The sequence below is a fragment of the Dipodomys ordii genome, unplaced genomic scaffold, assembly GCF_000151885.1.
Source record: "Dipodomys ordii isolate 6190 unplaced genomic scaffold, Dord_2.0 Scaffold155, whole genome shotgun sequence".
Taxonomy (NCBI): domain Eukaryota; kingdom Metazoa; phylum Chordata; class Mammalia; order Rodentia; family Heteromyidae; genus Dipodomys; species Dipodomys ordii.
The window spans coordinates 533,826-552,587 of record NW_012267371.1 but is presented as its reverse complement, the minus strand read 5'-3'; the positions used below and the strand labels follow the sequence as shown (position 1 = coordinate 552,587).

Genomic DNA, 18,762 nt, shown 5'->3' with positions numbered 1-18,762 from the left:
ATGATAACATACTCTCTCCCCTCCCCACTGAAAGGACAGGTTAGGTAAGGCAGAAGGGGAGGGCATGGCTGAGATGGGGAACTGGGTCAGGGGCTGGAACAGAGACTGAGTAAGGAGCTTTAGAATAATCATTTACAAAGAAATGCCCTGGAGGGAGGTGTTGAGCAAGTGTCCTATTGGCAGCCTTGGAGCCACTGGCACACCACCGCTCTCACACCAGCCGCAGCTTAGTGCTCCATGAGATACCCTGGGAGGCGGTGGGCAGTGCAGATCCGCAGTGCCACCTTGCCAGGGCTCTGCTGCCGGCCGGGATGAGGGACACTTTTGGCTCTGTGCTGTTGGAAACTCTTCATGTGATTGGATGCTCTGGATTTTGACCCCGTTGGGCAGCTTGAGCCCAGTGGCAAGGGCTGGAGAAGGGTTTAAATGTGTGTGTGTGTGTGTGTGTGTGTGTGTGTGTCTGTCGGTCTGTCTGTCTGTCTGTGTGTTTTTTAAATGCAAATACTTTGTTTCTATTTTGAGAGGGATTGGCAGCCCTTGTTCAGTGGATGGATGGGTTGTCTCTGGGGAGGAGAGACAGCACTTAAGTCTGTGGGTACAGTGGAACAGAAATCGGAGACTTAAGCCCTTGGGTTCTTCAGGGAACAGACACTCAGAGCAATGCTGTATTAAACGCACACATCAGGGAGAGTGTGCCATTGCAAACCAAGATCCACAGAAAAGAGGTTTTGATTATAGGCTTTTTCCACGACCCTGACTCTGCCCTGCAGAAGTCTAGGGCCACAATTCACTGTCTCACAGGAGGGCACTGCTGATGAGGCTGTGAGGGAGGTGGATGTGCTCTCAGGTCATGTGGGGTAAGGTAGTGTGGGGAAGGGGACATTCATCTCAAGATGGAGAATCAACAACCACCGTGATGGAGACTTTATTTCCCATTGGCAGAACAGTTCACACACACACCTCCCACCGCCACACACTCTGTTGAACACGATGACTCTGCTTTCTGTCCTACTCGGTTTTTCTGTCCCAGTGGACTAAAGATGTGGACCAAATGGGCCAAAGATGTGCATTTGAAAACCTGTGAGGACAAGCATTCAGGATTTGGGGCTTGCTGGCAGCTCCCTGAGAAAGGAACTAACTAGGGAGCTGGAGGATAGCTTTTGTTTTAAAGGATTCTTGCTTTGCTCTCAGAGACAGCCAAGCTTAAAGCTCTTTATACTAACAGGTCCATCCTCTTATGGGAAGAATATGGGCCTAGGATAAATGTTCTCCTTTTGTAATTGAAAATGAGTGCCACAGTGGATATAAGTGGCACTAAACCACTGCCAGAGAAGGATTCTTAGCTCCCATTTTTTGAATCCTTAAAGAATACAAAGCACATAAAAATTATATTGACCAGGACTGGGAAGGTGGCTCAGTGGTAGAGCTCTTGCCTTGCATGCATGAGGCCCTGGGTTTGATTCCTCAGCACCACATAAACAAAAAGAAAAAAGCCGGAAGTGGTGCTGTGGCTAGCCTTGAGCTGAAGAGCTGAGGGACAGCGCCCAGGCCCAGAGTTCAAGCCCCACGACCGGACCCAAAAAACAACAACAACAACAAAAATTATATTGAACAAAGTATGGTATCTGCAAGAGAGGATCCCAATGATGTAACTTTTTTGAACAACTTACAGTTTAACAAAATTAATACTAGGAAGCTAGAAAATGTGGTGTTGGGGGAGTTCAAGGGGAGGATCCAGCTGAATGGAGAGAGGAAAGGTGGGATAATTCAGTCATAATATTCAGTTTACTTATGTGAAAACAGAACTAGGAAAATTGAGGAAATGAGAGGTGTCTGGAGAGATGGGGGTGATGAAAAGAGTGACAATGATGAAGATGCATTGTACTCACCAACTGGCACATTGAATTGAAATCTCACTGTACAACTATGTAAGGACAATAATGTTTTTTTAAGAAAAGATAATATAGTAAGGGGAGCACAGAAATGGAGGGACAAAGGGTGAACAAATACTGCAGTAGTACTCGTTAGACACTATGTTGAAAATGAGCTATGTGACTTGGGTGGGGACGGGAGGGAAAAAACTGGGCGAAAGTGAGAGAAGGGGTGATACTGTCCAAAAAGAAAGGTATTCTTTACCTGACTTAGGTAACTGTAACCCCTCTGTACATCACATTTATAATGACAATAAAAATAAAAATGAAAACATCATGTAAAAAGTGAAGTTAAAACAAATACAGAGCCAAAAACCTTGCATAATATACAAGTTGCATGAGTTCTGCCCTCTTGATTTCAAAACAGGAGGAAGATTCTCTTTCAATTCTTTTAACTTGATTTTCACCGTTTGTGAATATGTCTTGAAAGAGAAGATGCTCAGTGGGAAAAGAGAGAGAGAGAGAGAGAGAGAGAGAGAGGGAGGGAGGGAGAGAGAGTGGAGCAAGAGAGAAAGACAATGCCAGGTGACAGCAGAATGAATATGTTTATGCCAGCCCAGTGCCCAGCACAGGCCTCGGGCACAGCGCATACTCACTGTTTGTGTCTCTCCATCACAGAGGGATTAAGACCCCTCTGAAGCTGGCAGGGCCTTCCGTAGAGTCATAGTGGAGTAATGGGCAATTAGGGCGGTGTTCAGATATCCATAGATAATGACACATTTGGCTTTGGATTGAGAGTCTCTCCAACGCTTTTAGCTTTATGAGTTATTTGCATGATTGTAATTATATAAGCCAGAATGGAAAATAAAATCCAGGAGCTGTTGATTTGCTTTCTTCAGCATTCTTCTTTTCTACAAATCAAATATCTGATTCCCAGTTCTCTATTCCCATTCCTACACCTGCCAGACAGTTACCACATAGGGGAGGAAACTTGGTGTGGAGGAGGGAAGAGTAGGAAGGGAGACAAAATTGATTGAGTTTCTGCTATTAACTAGCAACTGTGTTGGCATATGTGTATATTATCTTCTTTTTTCCATTGTCAGCATTGTTCTCCCTCTCCTTAGTCCTCCTCCATCTTTGTCACATCTTAAGGATTAGGAAACTGAGAAACTGAGGCTTAAAGAAGACCATCAATTATCCAAGGTCTCGTTCCTAAAATAAATGAAATTGTGACTTCAACTCAGAACTGTTGTTCTTTTTCTTTGACTTTGTGTTATGGTGACTGTGCTAGGGTCTGAGCTTTTAGTTCTGGAAGTAAGACTGTCTGCTCTATGGAGTGCTTGGTCAGAATCATCAGAAGGGAGACTAACACACATCTTTCTTTCATTTGACAACGATGAAGATAACTAACATGTATATGGCATGGTCATGGCTTTCCACAGAGCCTCCAGAGTTTAATTCAAGATAATATGGCCAAATAGATGGCAAAACTAGAACTCAAACCCAGAGCTTTTGACTTTTAATTTGATCTGTTATTTTAAAGTGTTTCTCCCAGCTAGCTACTTGGACAGAGGAGAGACTGGCTAAGTTTGGGTGTGAATGTTTGTGCATCCGGAGACTCTGGCTAGACTGGATGGCTCTTCTGAGCTTCATCCATCTCTGGTTGTCAGCAAAGAGCCTGCCTTTCTAATTGCTTCTCAGAATCACCAGGCCACAGCGTGGTTATTGAACAACTGAGTCAATCTACACTTGGATCTTAAAGTTGTGTAAAACCTTTGTAACCTTTCATTTTGGCCTGTGAGTCATACAGTCCCGGGAACAGAGAATCTTTCCTTATACCCCTTGTCCTCCACATATTTCATGTAGAAAGCATTGGTTATTTAAGCCCCTGGTTATGAGAGAAAATAACTCCTGTACCCAGCACATTATGCATTTCTGGCACAGTAGGCTTGAAAGATCCATGATAGCTTGGCAAATAACTATTCTCTTGCAGTGTCCTAGGTAAACCTCTCTGTAAGAGGATGCTGATTTGGATACCTCACAATCATGCTCTGCACAGAATTCCCCACCTCCCCAACTCAACTGATGCTGACTGATGCTCTTCCTAGACCATAAGCAAGTACAGAGAGCCATAAGGCTGGATGGAGAACTGTGTGGTGAGCCTGTGTGGGCCTGGGAAGTAGCCAACTACCCGAAGATGGGTCCAGAGTAGGGAGTAGCGTTCTATGGAAAGGCTCTTCATTTTCAGGTTGAGAAACCTAAATCCTAATCTCTTCTTCTGATGATTTTACAAAAATCAAATTACGTGACAGATGTATAGATAAACAGAAGTTCGCAACCAAAGCAAGTTCTGGAATGAAGCTGATTTTTTTTAATGGCTATTAGCTTGATAATCACTCACCAGGAATAGCTTCCAGGCAGACCAAACCCATGCATAAGTGAGCCCACACCCATGCTCACCAACACCTAGTTGGCAGGTATAAAAGGGGACCCTGATAGACTCCGAACAGCGCAGTTCAGTCTCCAGACTCTTCTCGTCTCAGGAACCTTTGACTTTACTCGCTGGGAAAAGGCATCATGAGTTGTCAGATTTCATGCAGATCTCGAAGAGGAGGAGGTGGAGGCGGCGGAGGAGGATTTAGGGGCTTCAGCAGTGGCTCTGCTGTGATCTCTGGAGGCAGCCGGAAAACAACCTCCAGCTTCTCCTGCTTGAGCCGTCATGGTGGAGGGGGTGGAGGTGGAGGCTGCTCTAGCAGTCAGAGTCTTGTTGGCCTTGGAGGGTCCAAGAGAATCTCCATGTCTGTGGCTGGAGGCGGTGGAAGCTTTGGCTCCGGTGGTGGATTTGGTGGCCGAGGAGGTGGCTTTGGAGGCGGCGGTGGCTTTGGAGGCAGCAGTGGCTTTGGAGGCGGCAGTGGCTTCGGAGGAGGCGGCAGTGGCTTCGGAGGAGGCAGCTTTGGTGGAGGTGGTGGCTTCGGTGGAGGCGGTTTTGGTGGAGGCCGCTTTGGAGGTGGAGGTTTTGGGGGACCTGGTGGCTTTGGTCCTGGAGGACTTCCTGGTGGAGGCATCCATGAAGTCTCTGTCAATCAGAGCCTTCTGCAGCCTCTCAACGTGAAAGTTGACCCAGAGATCCAGAATGTGAAGTCACAGGAGCGGGAGCAGATCAAAACACTCAATAACAAATTTGCCACTTTCATTGATAAGGTGAGTGAGGAAAGGCCACTTCCAGGAGCTGCATTTTCAGTGCTGGTGGACAAGGAAATGATCAGAGATCTGTCACTTCTAGGAGCCACTGGTGTGTGGCCGTCGTAACTGGATTCATACTCCATACGGAAGGGCTGATAGCTTTGCAGGCATGCCTTCCACCACGGCCCGTGGTTAGCAGTTGCATTTTAGATTTCAGTCCAAATAAATAATGTTTGTGGAGACTTCTGATAATCATAGACAAAATGGATAGAGGCAAGGAATAGCAAGCAGGTCAAACTGAGTGACAGTAGGTTTTGAAAGAAAGAGATGTGATTCTCTTTCTAGTCTCTTCTCAGGTAGATTTTTTTTTGGTGCCCATACTGGGTTTTGAACCCAGGGTCTGGGTACTGTCCCTTGGCTTTTTCACTTAAGGATGGCATTCTACCACTTGTATCACAGCTCCACTTCCAGCTTTTTGGTGGTTTATTGGACACAAGAGTTCCAGGGTCTTTCCTGCCTGGGCTTGCTTCAAGCTTTGATCCTCCAGTCTTAGCCTCCTGACTAGCTAGGTTGTGATTCTCTTATTAAGTTCTGAGAAGCAAAACTTGAAATAAGTTCTGAGAAGCAAAACTTGAAATAGTTGCTTAGTGATGAATGAAATTCCAGCGTACAAGAGAAGCAGTTTCATACCCATGAAGTCTTTATTTGCGTTACTTTGGGGTGTTTTTGGGTTTTCTTCTGTTTCAAGGCAGACAAACCTGTCTTGGTTCCTTAGGCAGGAATTAATAAGGATTAAAAAAAAAGTCTGAGGAGTCTTGCCCTCCAGGTCTCGCATTCTCAGCTCACTAAGTTGAAGTGCCAGCAGATGCTTGACATCTTCAGGATTTATGGAACCTTGGCAGGGAGGGCAATTAGGATGCAGAAGAGAAATGGCCTGGAGTCTCAGAAGTGGCTGCAAAACATGCAGTGGGCATGAAGTAGGAAGGAGAGTTCTGTGCATGGAGATGACCAGAAGCAGCATTAGGAGTCAGTAGAACTTTCCAAGTGTTTGGAAAAAGAGTTCAGGAGCTCTGCCCAGTGAGCACTTTCCAGCTGGTATGAAGTCTTTCTACTTCCTTACTTTCCAGGAGCAACACCATTGCTTTCTGGGATGAGTTTGGCTTGCTGGCCTAGAGGGCAATCCAGATCTTATATGCTTTTCTTCCTCTGGCCATGGCAGGTGCGCTTCCTAGAGCAGCAGAACCAGGTGCTACAGACTAAATGGGAACTGCTTCAGCAGCTGGATGTAGGCTCCCGTTCTACCAACCTGGAACCCATCTTCCAAGCCTACATTGGCATGCTCAAGAAGCGGGTGGATGAGCTCTCTGCAGAAAGTAATTCACAAGATTTGGAGCTGAACAACATGCAGGATCTTGTGGAGGATTATAAGAAGAGGTAGGTGGCCATGGAAATACTAAGTACAGATACATATTGAGCAGAGCTCAATTTGTGGTGATGAAGGAGAGGGACATATCTTTGTTGAGAACATTAGAATCTGAGAGAGAAACAGAGAGAGAGAGACAGAGAGAGACAGAGATAGAGACAGAGACAGAGACAGAGTATATTGGTGATGGGTCTTGAACTCAAAGGGCCTTGAACTCAAAGGTCTGGGCACTGTCCTTAAACTTTTTTGATCAAGGCTGGCATTCTACCACTTGGACTACAGCTCCATTTCTGGATTTTTGAGTGTTTAATTGGAGATAAGAATCTCACAGATTTTTCTACTCAGGTTGGCTTTGAACCATGATCTTCAGTTTTTCAGCTTCCTGAATAGCCAGCATTACAGATGTGAGCCACTGGTAACTTGTTCAGACATCATCTTTTTTCTGTTTGAGAGTGGATCTATAGAAATCCATTCTCATATGAGAGATTAAGTTTCAATTTATACATGTAAAGAGCATTTAATATTCATAGATGATTTGGGTGAATCCAGTAGAAAAAGGGAAAGCACAATAAAGTAGAGCTAATTTAAGCACAGTATCATTTTGTACCACCAGGTATGAAGATGAAATCAACAAGCGCACAACTGCTGAGAATGAATTTGTGACACTTAAAAAGGTGAGTGAGTGAATGGTATGGTTGGGGCAAGTATGTGAAGTATGTGAAGTAGGGCACTTCACATCCTTGCCTGTGTCGAAACATACAGGCTAAAAACCAGGGCATGCAGTAGCAATCAGATAAAGAGGTGAGCATGTCCATGGTATTGACTTAGGAACAAAAGGATCTCTATAGTTCAAGTTTTCATGATATTCTGCATATTTTGCTCCTCATTAATACTCCACTTAAAATTCATTATATAAATCATGAAGAGTGCAAAGACAGAAATCATTTAGTTCTTTTAAGGAGCTGGAGAGGAACGGAACTGGTTTCAGAACATCTGCTTACAGTTGGGTTGTGTGATTAAAGGCTGAGTTAGGAGGCTAAAAGGAGTGAAATTTCAGGTTCTTACAGGGGTCTTGGTGTACAATCCAAGGAAACGTAAGGGAGGTAATATGGAGAAACAGGACAAGAAGTTTGGAGGCTGTGGAAGCCACAGAGGCCATGGTATCCCATCATGAGAACCCATTGTGTCTCAATTAGGGGAGAGAGAGTTTGGTGAAACTTGGCTCCTTGCAAACTCATATGGTCATGAAGGCGTATGAGTACGGATATGAAGTTCCCATCCCCATGGGTGCCTGGTAGAGTGCCTGCTCAATCAGCTCCCATTGACAAGGGACTTATCTGGAGGTGCCTGGGGTATTGAGGAAGCCACTAACCCACACTAGGTGGAGGAGAGCAACAGAGACAAGCTGGGACACGTACATGAAAAATGTGTGTGTGTGTGTGTGTGTGCATGTGTGTTTCACTAAAAGACTCTGACTTCCTTTCAGGATGTAGACAGCTGCTTCACAGGCAAAACAGAACTGCAGACAAAAGCGGACATTCTACAGCAAGAGATTCAATTCCTGAGAGCTCTCTATGATGCCGTAAGGATGCTTGTTTGGGACTGACTCTAATCTCCTCTTCTTCCCACAACAGGAAAAATTTTAGCTAGCTGTTGAAAGACAACAAGGCTGGAATTACGGACTGGCTTACTTCAACTGGTCCCATGCTCCTGCTCCCTAGGGGGCTTCTCGTTAGATGATGAGAGAGGAATTTCCTCCTCTGATATCACAGGAATCGAGACTCCCTTCCCCCTCCATCCCCTGAAAGTCCAGCCTACCTTAGGAAAGGATTTGCCTTGTGCCCATTCAGTTGCCCAATATACGTCAGAGGTCAAAATGTACTCATTCTCCTACCTCCCTCATAAGAAGTAAAGAAAAAAGTATTTTCCCTGGACCAGCTTCTTTTTAGGGGCACTCCCTGGGGAAAGTAGTAGAGGCTGTGAACTCAGAAATGTAGGGGTGTCTCAGAAATGTAGATACCCCCTCCCCAGGAATGATGGCTCTGCCATTTTCCACGCTAAGTGTAAGAGAGGAGACCTCCTCACTGCTCATGAATGTGTACAGGAAGACATGGTCAGACTACCTTTTACGTTGTAGGAAATAGCCCAGCTACAGCAGAATGTCACCGAGACCAACGTCATCCTCTCCATGGACAACAATCGTGACCTGGACCTGGACAGCATCATTTCTGAAGTTCAGAGCCAGTATGAGGAAATTGCCCAGAAGAGCAAGGTGGAGGCCGAGGCACTGTACCATAGCAAGGCAAGTATTAGAGCTATAGAGGAATAGCATATACAGTTCCTTACAGCAAGCTGGGCTTCACCTCAAGCCAGGATGTATAGAGGAAGGTGACTATGTGATTGCCGAATGGGAGTTGGGTATCATTCTCCAGAGTGAGTGTGGAGTGGTCTCCCAAATCCTATGAACACAGCTACCATCTTTAGCTGTGTTGACCATCCCTAGACAAGCTACCAACCCTTCTTTAGCTCAAATCTAAATCTTCTCCAGGATGGATTTCCCCATGAACTCTTCCCGCTTTCTTAAAACAGTATGAGGAGCTCCAGATCACTGCTGTGAAACACGGAGACAGCCTGAAGGATATCAAGATGCAGATCAGTGAGCTGAACCGCATGATCCAGAGACTACAAGGGGAGATCTCACACGTAAAGAAGCAGGTAAGGCCTGGTCTGTGTGATGGCTGAGGGGTTCAGAGGAGAGTAGGGATATCTGTGTATGGCTTGCTCTCTCTCTCTCTCTCTCTCTCTCTCTCTCTCTCTCTCTCTCTCTGTGTATGGGAAGACACTGAGAAATTTTCCTCAATGTACTCCAATCACAATCTGCTCTAAGCTAAATAGAAAATTCAGGTTGTAACAGGTTTTAGAGTGGGTTAAGAGAAATTCTACAGTAAGGATAAGTGAATAGGAAGAATAGTGATCAACTTTTGATTGTCTACATGAGTAGAGGGAGCAATAGAAAATATGGCAAAAGTTGGGGTGATTGCAGATGTAACTTCTTATTTGTGTGTTGTCCCTCAGTTTCACAGAGGGGCAACGAGTGGGAAGGAAATTTGAGTCAGACAATAAGGTGACAGAGGGAGGCAGGAGGAAGATGCTCCAGAAACAAACTTTAACACATTGGTCTGCAACCTCCATTAACTCCAGGGGTATTGGACCCAATACTTCCAATGCCAGTGCTTCTGGCCTCCCACTGGACATTTGCCAGGCAGGCACTCCACTCTGTGCCAATGGAAACCTTCCCTTTGTTTCTCATAGTGTAAGAATGTACAAGACTCCATTGCAGATGCGGAGCAGCGTGGAGAACATGCCATTAAAGATGCCAAGAACAAGCTCCTAGACCTGGAGGAGGCCCTGCAACAGGCCCGGGAGAACCTGGCCTGTCTGCTACGTGACTATCAGGAGCTGATGAACACCAAGCTGGCTCTGGATGTGGAGATTGCCACCTACCGCAAACTCTTGGAGGGCGAGGAGTGCAGGTGAGGGACAGAGGGAGGGAGTAAGGGTACCTTGAGCCATCCTCCTCCGCTTTTCTCTTTGATCCAGAGATAGAGTCAAGGCAGGAAAAAGCAGATAATAAGGTGGCAGTCTATAAGTTGATGGCTGAGAACTTCTATTAACTATTCTTCTTAGAAAGAATTTCAGGGCACAAAGCCTTGAATGCAAGACAGGATGATGATCCTGTCTGTCACTGTCCTGTGAGGGCCCCATGGGGAAAGCCAGTTGTACTTTTATCAATATGGAAAGAATAGCAAAGCATATCATAATATGTTAAATTGAGACAGTAAATGTGGAAACAGAATTGTCTTAGGCCAAAACCTTGGCCTCGAAGTCTACAGGATGGGAGGCCTTCTCCTCTCTCTACAGTACGATCTAGAATAGGAGTAATGCAGCCTGCCTTGTCCAGAGAGGACAGACCTGGTTCTGTGAAGCTTTTCAAAACAACAAACAGAGCTAGTTGCTAACCTTCAAAAGAAGACCTTTTTTTTTTTGGTAGTATCTGAATCCTTTGTCATCAGTCCTTAGTGACCTAACATAGCTGATGTAACTAGTAGGGAAAAAGTCACCTTGGGTTATCAGCAAAACAGTCTTTGACAGAAAATGCCCTTGACCCAGCTTAGAAGGGGAAGTAGGAAAGGCTTCAGTGGATTCTGAAGAGGGAGAGAGAAATAGGCAGGCTGCAAAGAGCTGCAGATTTTTCTGTATGGCATGTTCCTGGTGCTGCGACATTTCAAAACTTTGGGCGTTGCATGTATTATACAGTTTCCTTGAGATGGATTAAATTATTATTATTAATAATAATAATTTTGATGGTGGTGGTACTGGAGTTTGTACTCAGGGCCTCTAGTGTTTGCTAGGCAGGTGCTCACAACTTGAGCCATGTCTCCAGCCCTAAGATGGATTTAAATACAAAATGGGTTCCACAGTTAGCAATGGATCTGCTTTTCAGTCACTCTGGCTCAATAATGCACTTGTTCATTTTAATCAGAACAAAGAAAAAGATTTTTGAGATGGATTGAGGTACCAGACTATGCCGAATTGTGAGGTCTGTCACCCTCTCTGTCACCCAGAAGCACCCAGTGGCTGATTTTAGTGGCTAAGCTGCACATTTATAGGCAGAAGTTGTAAAAACAAGATGCATGCAGAATTTCAAGTGCTCAGCTACAACTTTGTTTCTCTCTTCCTGACAGGATGTCTGGAGAAATCAGCAATGATGTGACTGTGTGTAAGTCATGGGGTATGGTCATGTCCTGTGGGGCAGTGTGTGGGCAGAGGAGGATAGACACTTCAGTGATCACAATGGCCTGGTAACACGCTCTCTCTTGCAGCTGTGACGAGCAGCACCATTTCTTCAAGTGTGGCATCCAGGGCTGGTTTTGGAGACTCTAGTTCTGGAGGTAAAGGACCCAGTGGAGGAAGAGGAGGAGTCAGCTCTGGAAGCAGCAGTTATGGCTCTGGAGGCCGAGGACCAGGCTCTCAAAGTGGCGGTGGAGGAAGCTGGGGCTCTGGCAGTGGCTCTGGAGGAGGCTACGGCTCTGGCGGAGGCTCCAGAGGAGGCTCTGGCTCTGGAGGCGGCTACAGTTCTGGAGGAGGCTCCAGAGGAGGCTCTGGCTCTGGAGGAGGCTCCATAGGAGGCTCTGGCTCTGGAGGAGGCTATGGTTCTGGAGGAGGCTCCAGAGGAGGCTCTGGCTCTGGAGGAGGCTCTGGCTCTGGAGGAGGCTACGGCTCTGGCGGAGGCTCCAGAGGAGGCTCTGGCTCTGGAGGAGGCTATGGTTCTGGAGGAGGCTCCAGAGGAGGTTCTGGCTCTAGAGGAGGAGTTTCTACCTCTGGAAAGAGTGGAGCTGGCTCAGAGGAAGGTTGTGGCTCTGGCGTGACCTTTTCTTTTAGATAAACATAGGGTCTCTTTCTAACTCTTCCACTCCAGAATGCAGAAGCCTGTTTCTGTACCTCTAACCAATAACAAGTCAAATTTCAAACCTCCAATAGTGTTTTGGAGGAAGTGTGCCTACACACATGGTTTTGAATGATTGCCTCTTTGAAACAGTTAGAGCCAGTGATATCTCACTGTGTTCTGGGGGAAGAATTTACATTGCCCAGTATGTCTCTAGCCACCTCCAATCTCCTGTGCCTCTTTGCCTGATCCTTTTAGTGCTCCTTCTCCAGAATGGTGCTCTACCAAGGACTGTAGGGGATCCTGTGCTTCTGTGTACATAAATGCCTCAGTGGATTCTGCTTTCTGAGTGCTGTGGTTTAGGTGTCTGCATAATAAACTTTGTTTGCAACTGGTTTCATGTATTGTCTGTTTGATGTCAGTAGCTGGGGGAAGTGCAGGCCATAGGAAAAGGAGGTATGGGAATGGTGAGGGAGCGGTTTCTGAGCCCGGTACTGCTGGCTCACACCTATAATCCTAGCTACTTAGGAGGCTGAGATCTGGGTACCACCAGGCCAGGAAGAAAAGCTCAAGATACTCTCATTTCAAATTAACCACCAAAAAGCCAGATGTGGAGGTGTGGCTCAAGTGGTAGAAAGCCAGCCTTGAGCTAAAAAGCTAAGAGACAGTGCACTGGCCCTGAGTTCAATACCCAGTATGGGCACTCAACAAAGAGGGACTCCTGAGGGTGATGTGGCTTGTTAGTGAAATGAGTCCCTTCCTATAGATTAGTCCACTCCTTCCCTTCTCCACAGCTTAGCATGCCCCTTTCCTAGGCAACACAAGGCCCAGGTAGTAAATGCGGTAAATAATCAACTTCCAACCCCCTTTGCCTTGGGATGGCACTTCTCTGGGGCAGCTACCACAATAGAAGCCAGCAAGAGCCCCTTAGAGTGACCTTCAGTTCTGGGCAGCAGCATGCCCTTTATCTACTAGTTGGATAGCAGCCATAAATCCTAGTCTGCCATGATGAAGCCCCTGGCCCATAGGCCCACACCAGGGACTCTGCCTCCTAGCCTCTTCTAGGCTCTCCTAAGCCTCCTAGGTTATATAGATCACCCCAGATAATAGCCAGTGCTTCTTCTCATTCCTGCCTTGTGAGAAGGAGTCTTGGCAGCACCCCTTTCCTGGAAATAAACCTTTCTTTGTTTTCTGTACTTGGATGTCTGCGTGGTTCTCTGGCAAATCTACTTAATCTTATTTAAGCTATCATGGCTGGAGAATCTGAGTGTTTCCTTCTGCGAGGGAAGGGGTGGGGCTGGGCCTAGAGTGCTAGCTGGGCATGATGGTTCCAGAAAGTTCTTGGCAGACTGGGGGCTATAGTATGGCCGGGCACTAAACAGTGAGAAAATTCCCTTAGGGAGAAATACTGATGGTGAGGGGCCTTCTCCCACAGCCTGCCCTCCCCCTTTTTGACAAGTGCTTTCTCCGAGGTCACTTTGCTGAAGGCAAACCAGCTTGCCCCTGCAGTGGCCATCTAGGGTTTTGCAGCTCTGTCTTTCCAAGTCTCTCAGCCTAACATTGGTTCTGGCTTCCTACATCCCCATGGGCAATGTCTCCTGGACACTGTTTGTGCAAGGCTGAAGAGGATGCTCAAAGTGCCTGGAGCGTTCGACATGGTATCCACAACCACAGGTTTCTGTTTGCACACCAAGCCATCCCAACACGACGTACAAAGCACCCTTCTTTGCCCCAATTCCATGGGAGGGGGTCCCAGTCAGAGTAGCCTCCTCCTGTGGGCATGGAGATAAATCTGCAAACGTAAAACCTAAAAAGACCTTATCACCTGGCAGATGTTTTCAGGAATGGTTGAGCAGGTGGGGTTGGTATTTTCCTGGCTAGAGTAGCCCAAAGGGGAGTTAGATCAGCTTTATCTGTGTGGCATTCATACACAGCAGACATGGCTTAAAACAGCTCAGCAAACAATCTCTACTTGCCCCACGCTAAGACTCTACCTCAACCTGAGGCCTGGTTGAGTCCATGACCCTCTTCTTGTTCCCAGAATAGGATGAGGTGATTGAGAGATGCAGGGGGATTTGCAGAGAGTAGGTACCTTCCCTGGACCAGAATAGCCAGGACCCTGGCTTGAAAGGTGAGCAGTTAGGTGACTGCACAGAAGGAGGAGCATCCACAGGTATCACATGACCCAGGCCTCAGTGGTCCAGTGGGCAAGGTCTGTGGAGGGGACAGTACAAGCTTGGAAGGAGAATCACAGTTTTAGGGTGCACCCATTACATAAATGTAAACATAACCTTGAACATAGGTCCCTGATATATGTGAATGGAAGGCAGCTTTAGCAGCCAGTGAATTTGAATGTCCCATTGAGGTCCAGAAACAGGTAAGGTTCAGTGTGGGGGCATCGAGATCCAATCCGGTCTCCAGCTCCCAATTCTTGCTGTAATTAAAGACCTTGGGAACACTGAGCCGTTCTGATAACATGGACAGGGAAGGAGGTGAGGCAGAGCAGCGGTCAGTGGTCTGCCTGTCTGATCTCTGCTCTGTTCTCAGCTCTTCTCTTCCAACCCGCTGATGCAGGCTCTCTGGCTCCAGATCCACTCAGACCCGAGCTGCTTTCATGCTATACTGGAATGGCAAAAGTAATCCTGACCTTTGATGCAATGGGATATAGATAAGTGTGAGACTCTCAGAGGTATTGGGAGAGGAAACTAGCCTTGCAGAAGCACTGCTCCCTTTCCAAGTAATTATCAACGGTGCTACACCCTTCCACAGAGCCCTCTGTTCTACTTCCGACAAATTTGAGGGTTGACTTTTCAGGGCTTGGGCCCAACAAAATGAATTTAATAAGCTCCATTTCCATAGGGAATAGAACTAAAGACTGATATTCTGGCTGATTGCCAGTGGCTCACATCTGTAATCCTAGCTACTTAGGAGGCTGAGATCTAAGGATCATGATTCACAGCTAGTTGGGGCAAACAAATCCAAGGTACTCTATCTCCACTTAATCATTAAAAAAAAAGTCCAGAAATGGAAGTGTGCTCTAGTGATAGAGCACTAGACTTGAGAAGAAAAAGCCAAGAGTCTGAGTTCAAGTTTCAGTACTGGCACATGTATGTATGTGTGTATGCACACACATGTACAAACACATAAATGGTTGACATTCTGAGATGCTACAGGATATTTGGAGCTAGTCACCACTACTTTGCTGCTCTGATGTCTTTAAATGAATATAGAAGTAAAGATGTGCTGGTGCCAGTGGCTCATGCCTGTAATCCTAGCCACTCAGGAGGCTAAGATCTGAGGATTGTGGTTCTAAGCCAGCCCCGGCAGAAAAGTCTATAAGAGACTCTTATCTCCAATTAACCACTCAAAAACTGGAAGTGGTGCTGTGGCTCAAGTGGTAGAGTGCTAGCCTTGAGCACCAAAGAGGCTCAGGGATAGCGTCTAGGCCCTGAGTTCAAGCCCCACAACTGACAAAAAAATCTTCATGCTCTAGGAAAACCTTAATTAACAAGGATAGTAACAGGAAGGCATTAGTATGATGACATTAATAAACAATACTAGGAACTGGGCACTGGTGGCTCATGCATGTAATTCAAGCTACTCAGGAGGCAGAGAACTGGGGAGCACGTTTCAAAGCCAGTAGGAAAGTCCATGAAACTCAATTAATCACAGAAAAAAACCTGGAAGTGATGCTTCTAGCTTTGAGCAAAAAGAGCTTAAGGACAGTACCCAGACTCAGACAGAGTTCAAGGCCCAGGACTGGAAAAAAATATAGTAGGGATTTTGGTTATACAGGGAAGGCAGGGGTGGAAGCTAAGTCTTACAGGAGAGTTTAATTCCAAGTGAAGTGAGGTAAGTAGAAAAAATCTAAACATTATATTGTGGCTGGGAAGGGGCAGGAAAAATGAAGAAAATTTAATACATATGCACATACAAAGTAAGAAGCAAAACAACAACAAAAACTAAGACAACACACACAAAATAAAACCCTCTGACCAAAGAGTGTTGTTCAGGAATTGAGTTACCAGTTAGGAATGTAAGTAACAAGGAATAATTAGAGATGGGGGAACAGGGGTAGAAGAAAATATGGACAAGAAAATAGTTCTACTTATAGCTAGAAGGAAAGTGTAAATGGGGAAGGGCTACAGAAAGGGGATAAAAATATGATTTAAAATTGAACACTGAATGATGGATCTTGGAGAAAACGAGGGTAGGGAAGAAACAGTACTAGACAGTGAATGGGAGAGAGCAAATGACTTATATTTAGTAGTAAAAAACCTAAAAAGTAAATGGCCTATATGAGTTATATAAAATAAAAGCAAATAAAAAAATCAAAACAACAGAACAGCAACAAAGACAACATACTAAATAAAATGACTATCTACCTACCTTAGGTCTACCCATCTGTCTATCTGTCTACCTATGTATCTAGTTTGGTGCAAGAAATCACAACGTTTATGTCTGGGTGGGAAGGCTCTGTCCCCCTTCAGTAAGGAGGAGCCAGGAGGCAGGTCCCGGTTAACAGTGAGCACTTCATAATCCTCAGGTTCAAAGCTTCATTACCACCCTGGCCTTAGGTGATAGGATTCTCTTGTCAGGGAGGGAGGAGACATACCCATGCTTTCAGAGTCTCAGCCTTTAGTGGCGCCTCTGCCACACCCAGGCCTTTGCTTTGTGATTCACTGGGGGAGTTCCAAGCCTACTCTATTGCCAGCTGTCTGGAGCAGCAGTCTTTGGCTCTCAGCTGTCTCTAATGGTGTTCTGCTGGGCATTATGAGTAATCACTGTATTCCTCTGTGGGCAAATACAATGGCAATCACACCTCTCACTGTGGTTTCGATAGCATTTTCCTGGTGACCTGTGATGGTCACCCTTTGTGCGTATGCATGGGTACATGTATGCATTTATATGTGTGTATGCATAGATGTGAGCACACGAATGTATTTGTGTGACAATGTCTTTGGGGAATAGTCTATTCAAATCTTATACAGAATTTTAATGGGTGGCCTGATGTTCAATTATTGAGTTGTAGGAGTACTTTATATATTTAGATAATAGTTGTCAGATAGATGCATTGAAAATATTTTTCCACGTATGGACTTTTCCCCTCCACTTTCTGAATAATATAAATAGCAGAAGTTTTTGATGTTGATGAATGCCAATTTATCAATTTTGCCTTATAGTTTAGACTTCCAGTGTCCTAACAAAGCTTGCCTACGTACTGGTCACAAACATTTTCTCAAAAACATAAATCTTTATTTTCAATGTCTCTTAATTCCATTGCTTAGATTGAGGATTCCAAATATTAGTTATTGTATATGATGAGTCACATTTTATTTCATTCTCCAAGCGGGTAACCAGTTGTTAAAGGTTTTTGAATTAAGGGTCTTGTATTGGTTAGGTAGGCACTCTACCACTTGAACCATGCCCCTAGCCCTTTGTACTTTAATTATTTTTCAGATAGAATCTTGTGATTTTGCTTGGGCTACCCTCTGTAATCATCCTACCTCTGTCTCTGGTGTAGTTAGAATTGCAAGCACGGAACAATATGTCTAGCTTGTTCTATGAGATGAGATGAGGAAACTTCGCTCTGTCTATCCTTAAACCACAATCCTCCTATCTCTTTCTACCAAGAAGCTGGGATTATGGGTATGAACTTGATCTAATTGTTTAAAAGACTGTTATTTATTTGTTGAGTTCCTTGCAATTTTGTTAACTATAAAATGAGTAAATGTGTTTAGGTCTTTTCTTGGATTCTTTATAGTTTCATTGATCAAAGAGCATATTTTAAGACTTCCATCACACTGATTTGAGATGGTGCTTTGAATAATCTTGAAATGATGGAGTACAATCCTTCTATTTTTTTCTTTTCCAAATTTATTTTGGGTATTTTTTAGGTTTTTTTGAATTTTCATATAAATTTTTATTATCAGTTGTGAATTTCTATCAAGAAATACCAATATATTTTGGTTGAAATAATGTTGCATTTATAGGTCAGTGTGGGGAGATCTGATATTTTAAGCATTTTGAGTCTATAAACATACTATTCTCTTTATGACTTTAGTTCTTTCATTCTTTTCCGCAATGTTATATACTTTGTTGGTGTACTGGTCTCATATATATCCTGATAAAGTTATTAGGTATGTTATGTTTTTGTGTCATTGTAAATGACATTAAAATTTTAAACTTGTTACTTGTTGCTAGTATATAGTATTAGGATTTTAAAAATGGATCCTGTGAACATACTGAATGCACTTACTACTTTCCTTTAATTTTTTAGATTCCCTAGGATTTTATACATATATAATCATGCCATCTATGAATCAAGACAGTTTTGATTTTTCTTTTCTAAACCACTCTTATTTCTTTTGCTTTTTTTTGTTATTGCCATGATTAGGATTTCTGGTACAGTGCTGAGTGGAAACAGCAAGTTGGGAAGAATGCAGTAAAAAAATCAATGCATATCATACAAAATTAAGAAAAGTAAGAGAAGAGGTAGGTTGGGAGAGATAGATGAATGTGTTGAAAGGGATGACATTGATCAAGATGCATCATATACGTAAACTTCTTTGTTTAATGGCAACTCTTTTTATAGCTTCTTAAAGATTATATATGAGTGGAGTCTTTGCTACTCTCAGGCTTACTGAGAAACATGCATGCTTCTGTTATACCACCTGTAATATTAAATGTAAGTTTTTGTTTATTTGTTCTATAGATGAACTTTTTTAAAATTTTTTTAAAATTTAATTTAATTTTATTTGTGAACATACTGTACAGAGGGGTTACAATTACATGGGCAGGATAATGCATACATTTCTTACCAAGCATTGCAGCCTCCT

At 44.5% G+C, this 18,762-nt stretch overlaps 1 protein-coding gene across 1 annotated transcript; it reads left to right on the top strand.

Annotated features, from left to right (window-relative positions):
• Positions 1 to 4,448: 4,448 nt before the first annotated feature.
• Krt2 (keratin 2, type II) lies at positions 4,449 to 11,923 on the top strand. The gene is made up of 9 exons (XM_013032462.1): positions 4,449 to 5,072; positions 6,274 to 6,488; positions 7,091 to 7,151; positions 7,964 to 8,059; positions 8,615 to 8,779; positions 9,067 to 9,192; positions 9,790 to 10,010; positions 11,223 to 11,257; positions 11,361 to 11,923. Exons 1-9 carry the CDS (start codon positions 4,449 to 4,451, stop codon positions 11,921 to 11,923), a joined length of 2,106 nt encoding a protein of 701 aa, XP_012887916.1.
• Positions 11,924 to 18,762: the final 6,839 nt, after the last annotated feature.

Excerpts from the sequence above, each read along its gene's own strand:
- Krt2 (XM_013032462.1), top strand. The coding sequence starts at position 4,449 with ATGAGTTGTCAGATTTCATGCAGATCTCGAAGAGGAGGAGGTGGAGGC. Across the intron at positions 7,152-7,963 it reads AATTTGTGACACTTAAAAAG|GATGTAGACAGCTGCTTCAC; the intron begins GTGAGTGAGTGA and ends ACTTCCTTTCAG. Across the intron at positions 8,780-9,066 it reads AGGCACTGTACCATAGCAAG|TATGAGGAGCTCCAGATCAC; the intron begins GCAAGTATTAGA and ends TTCTTAAAACAG.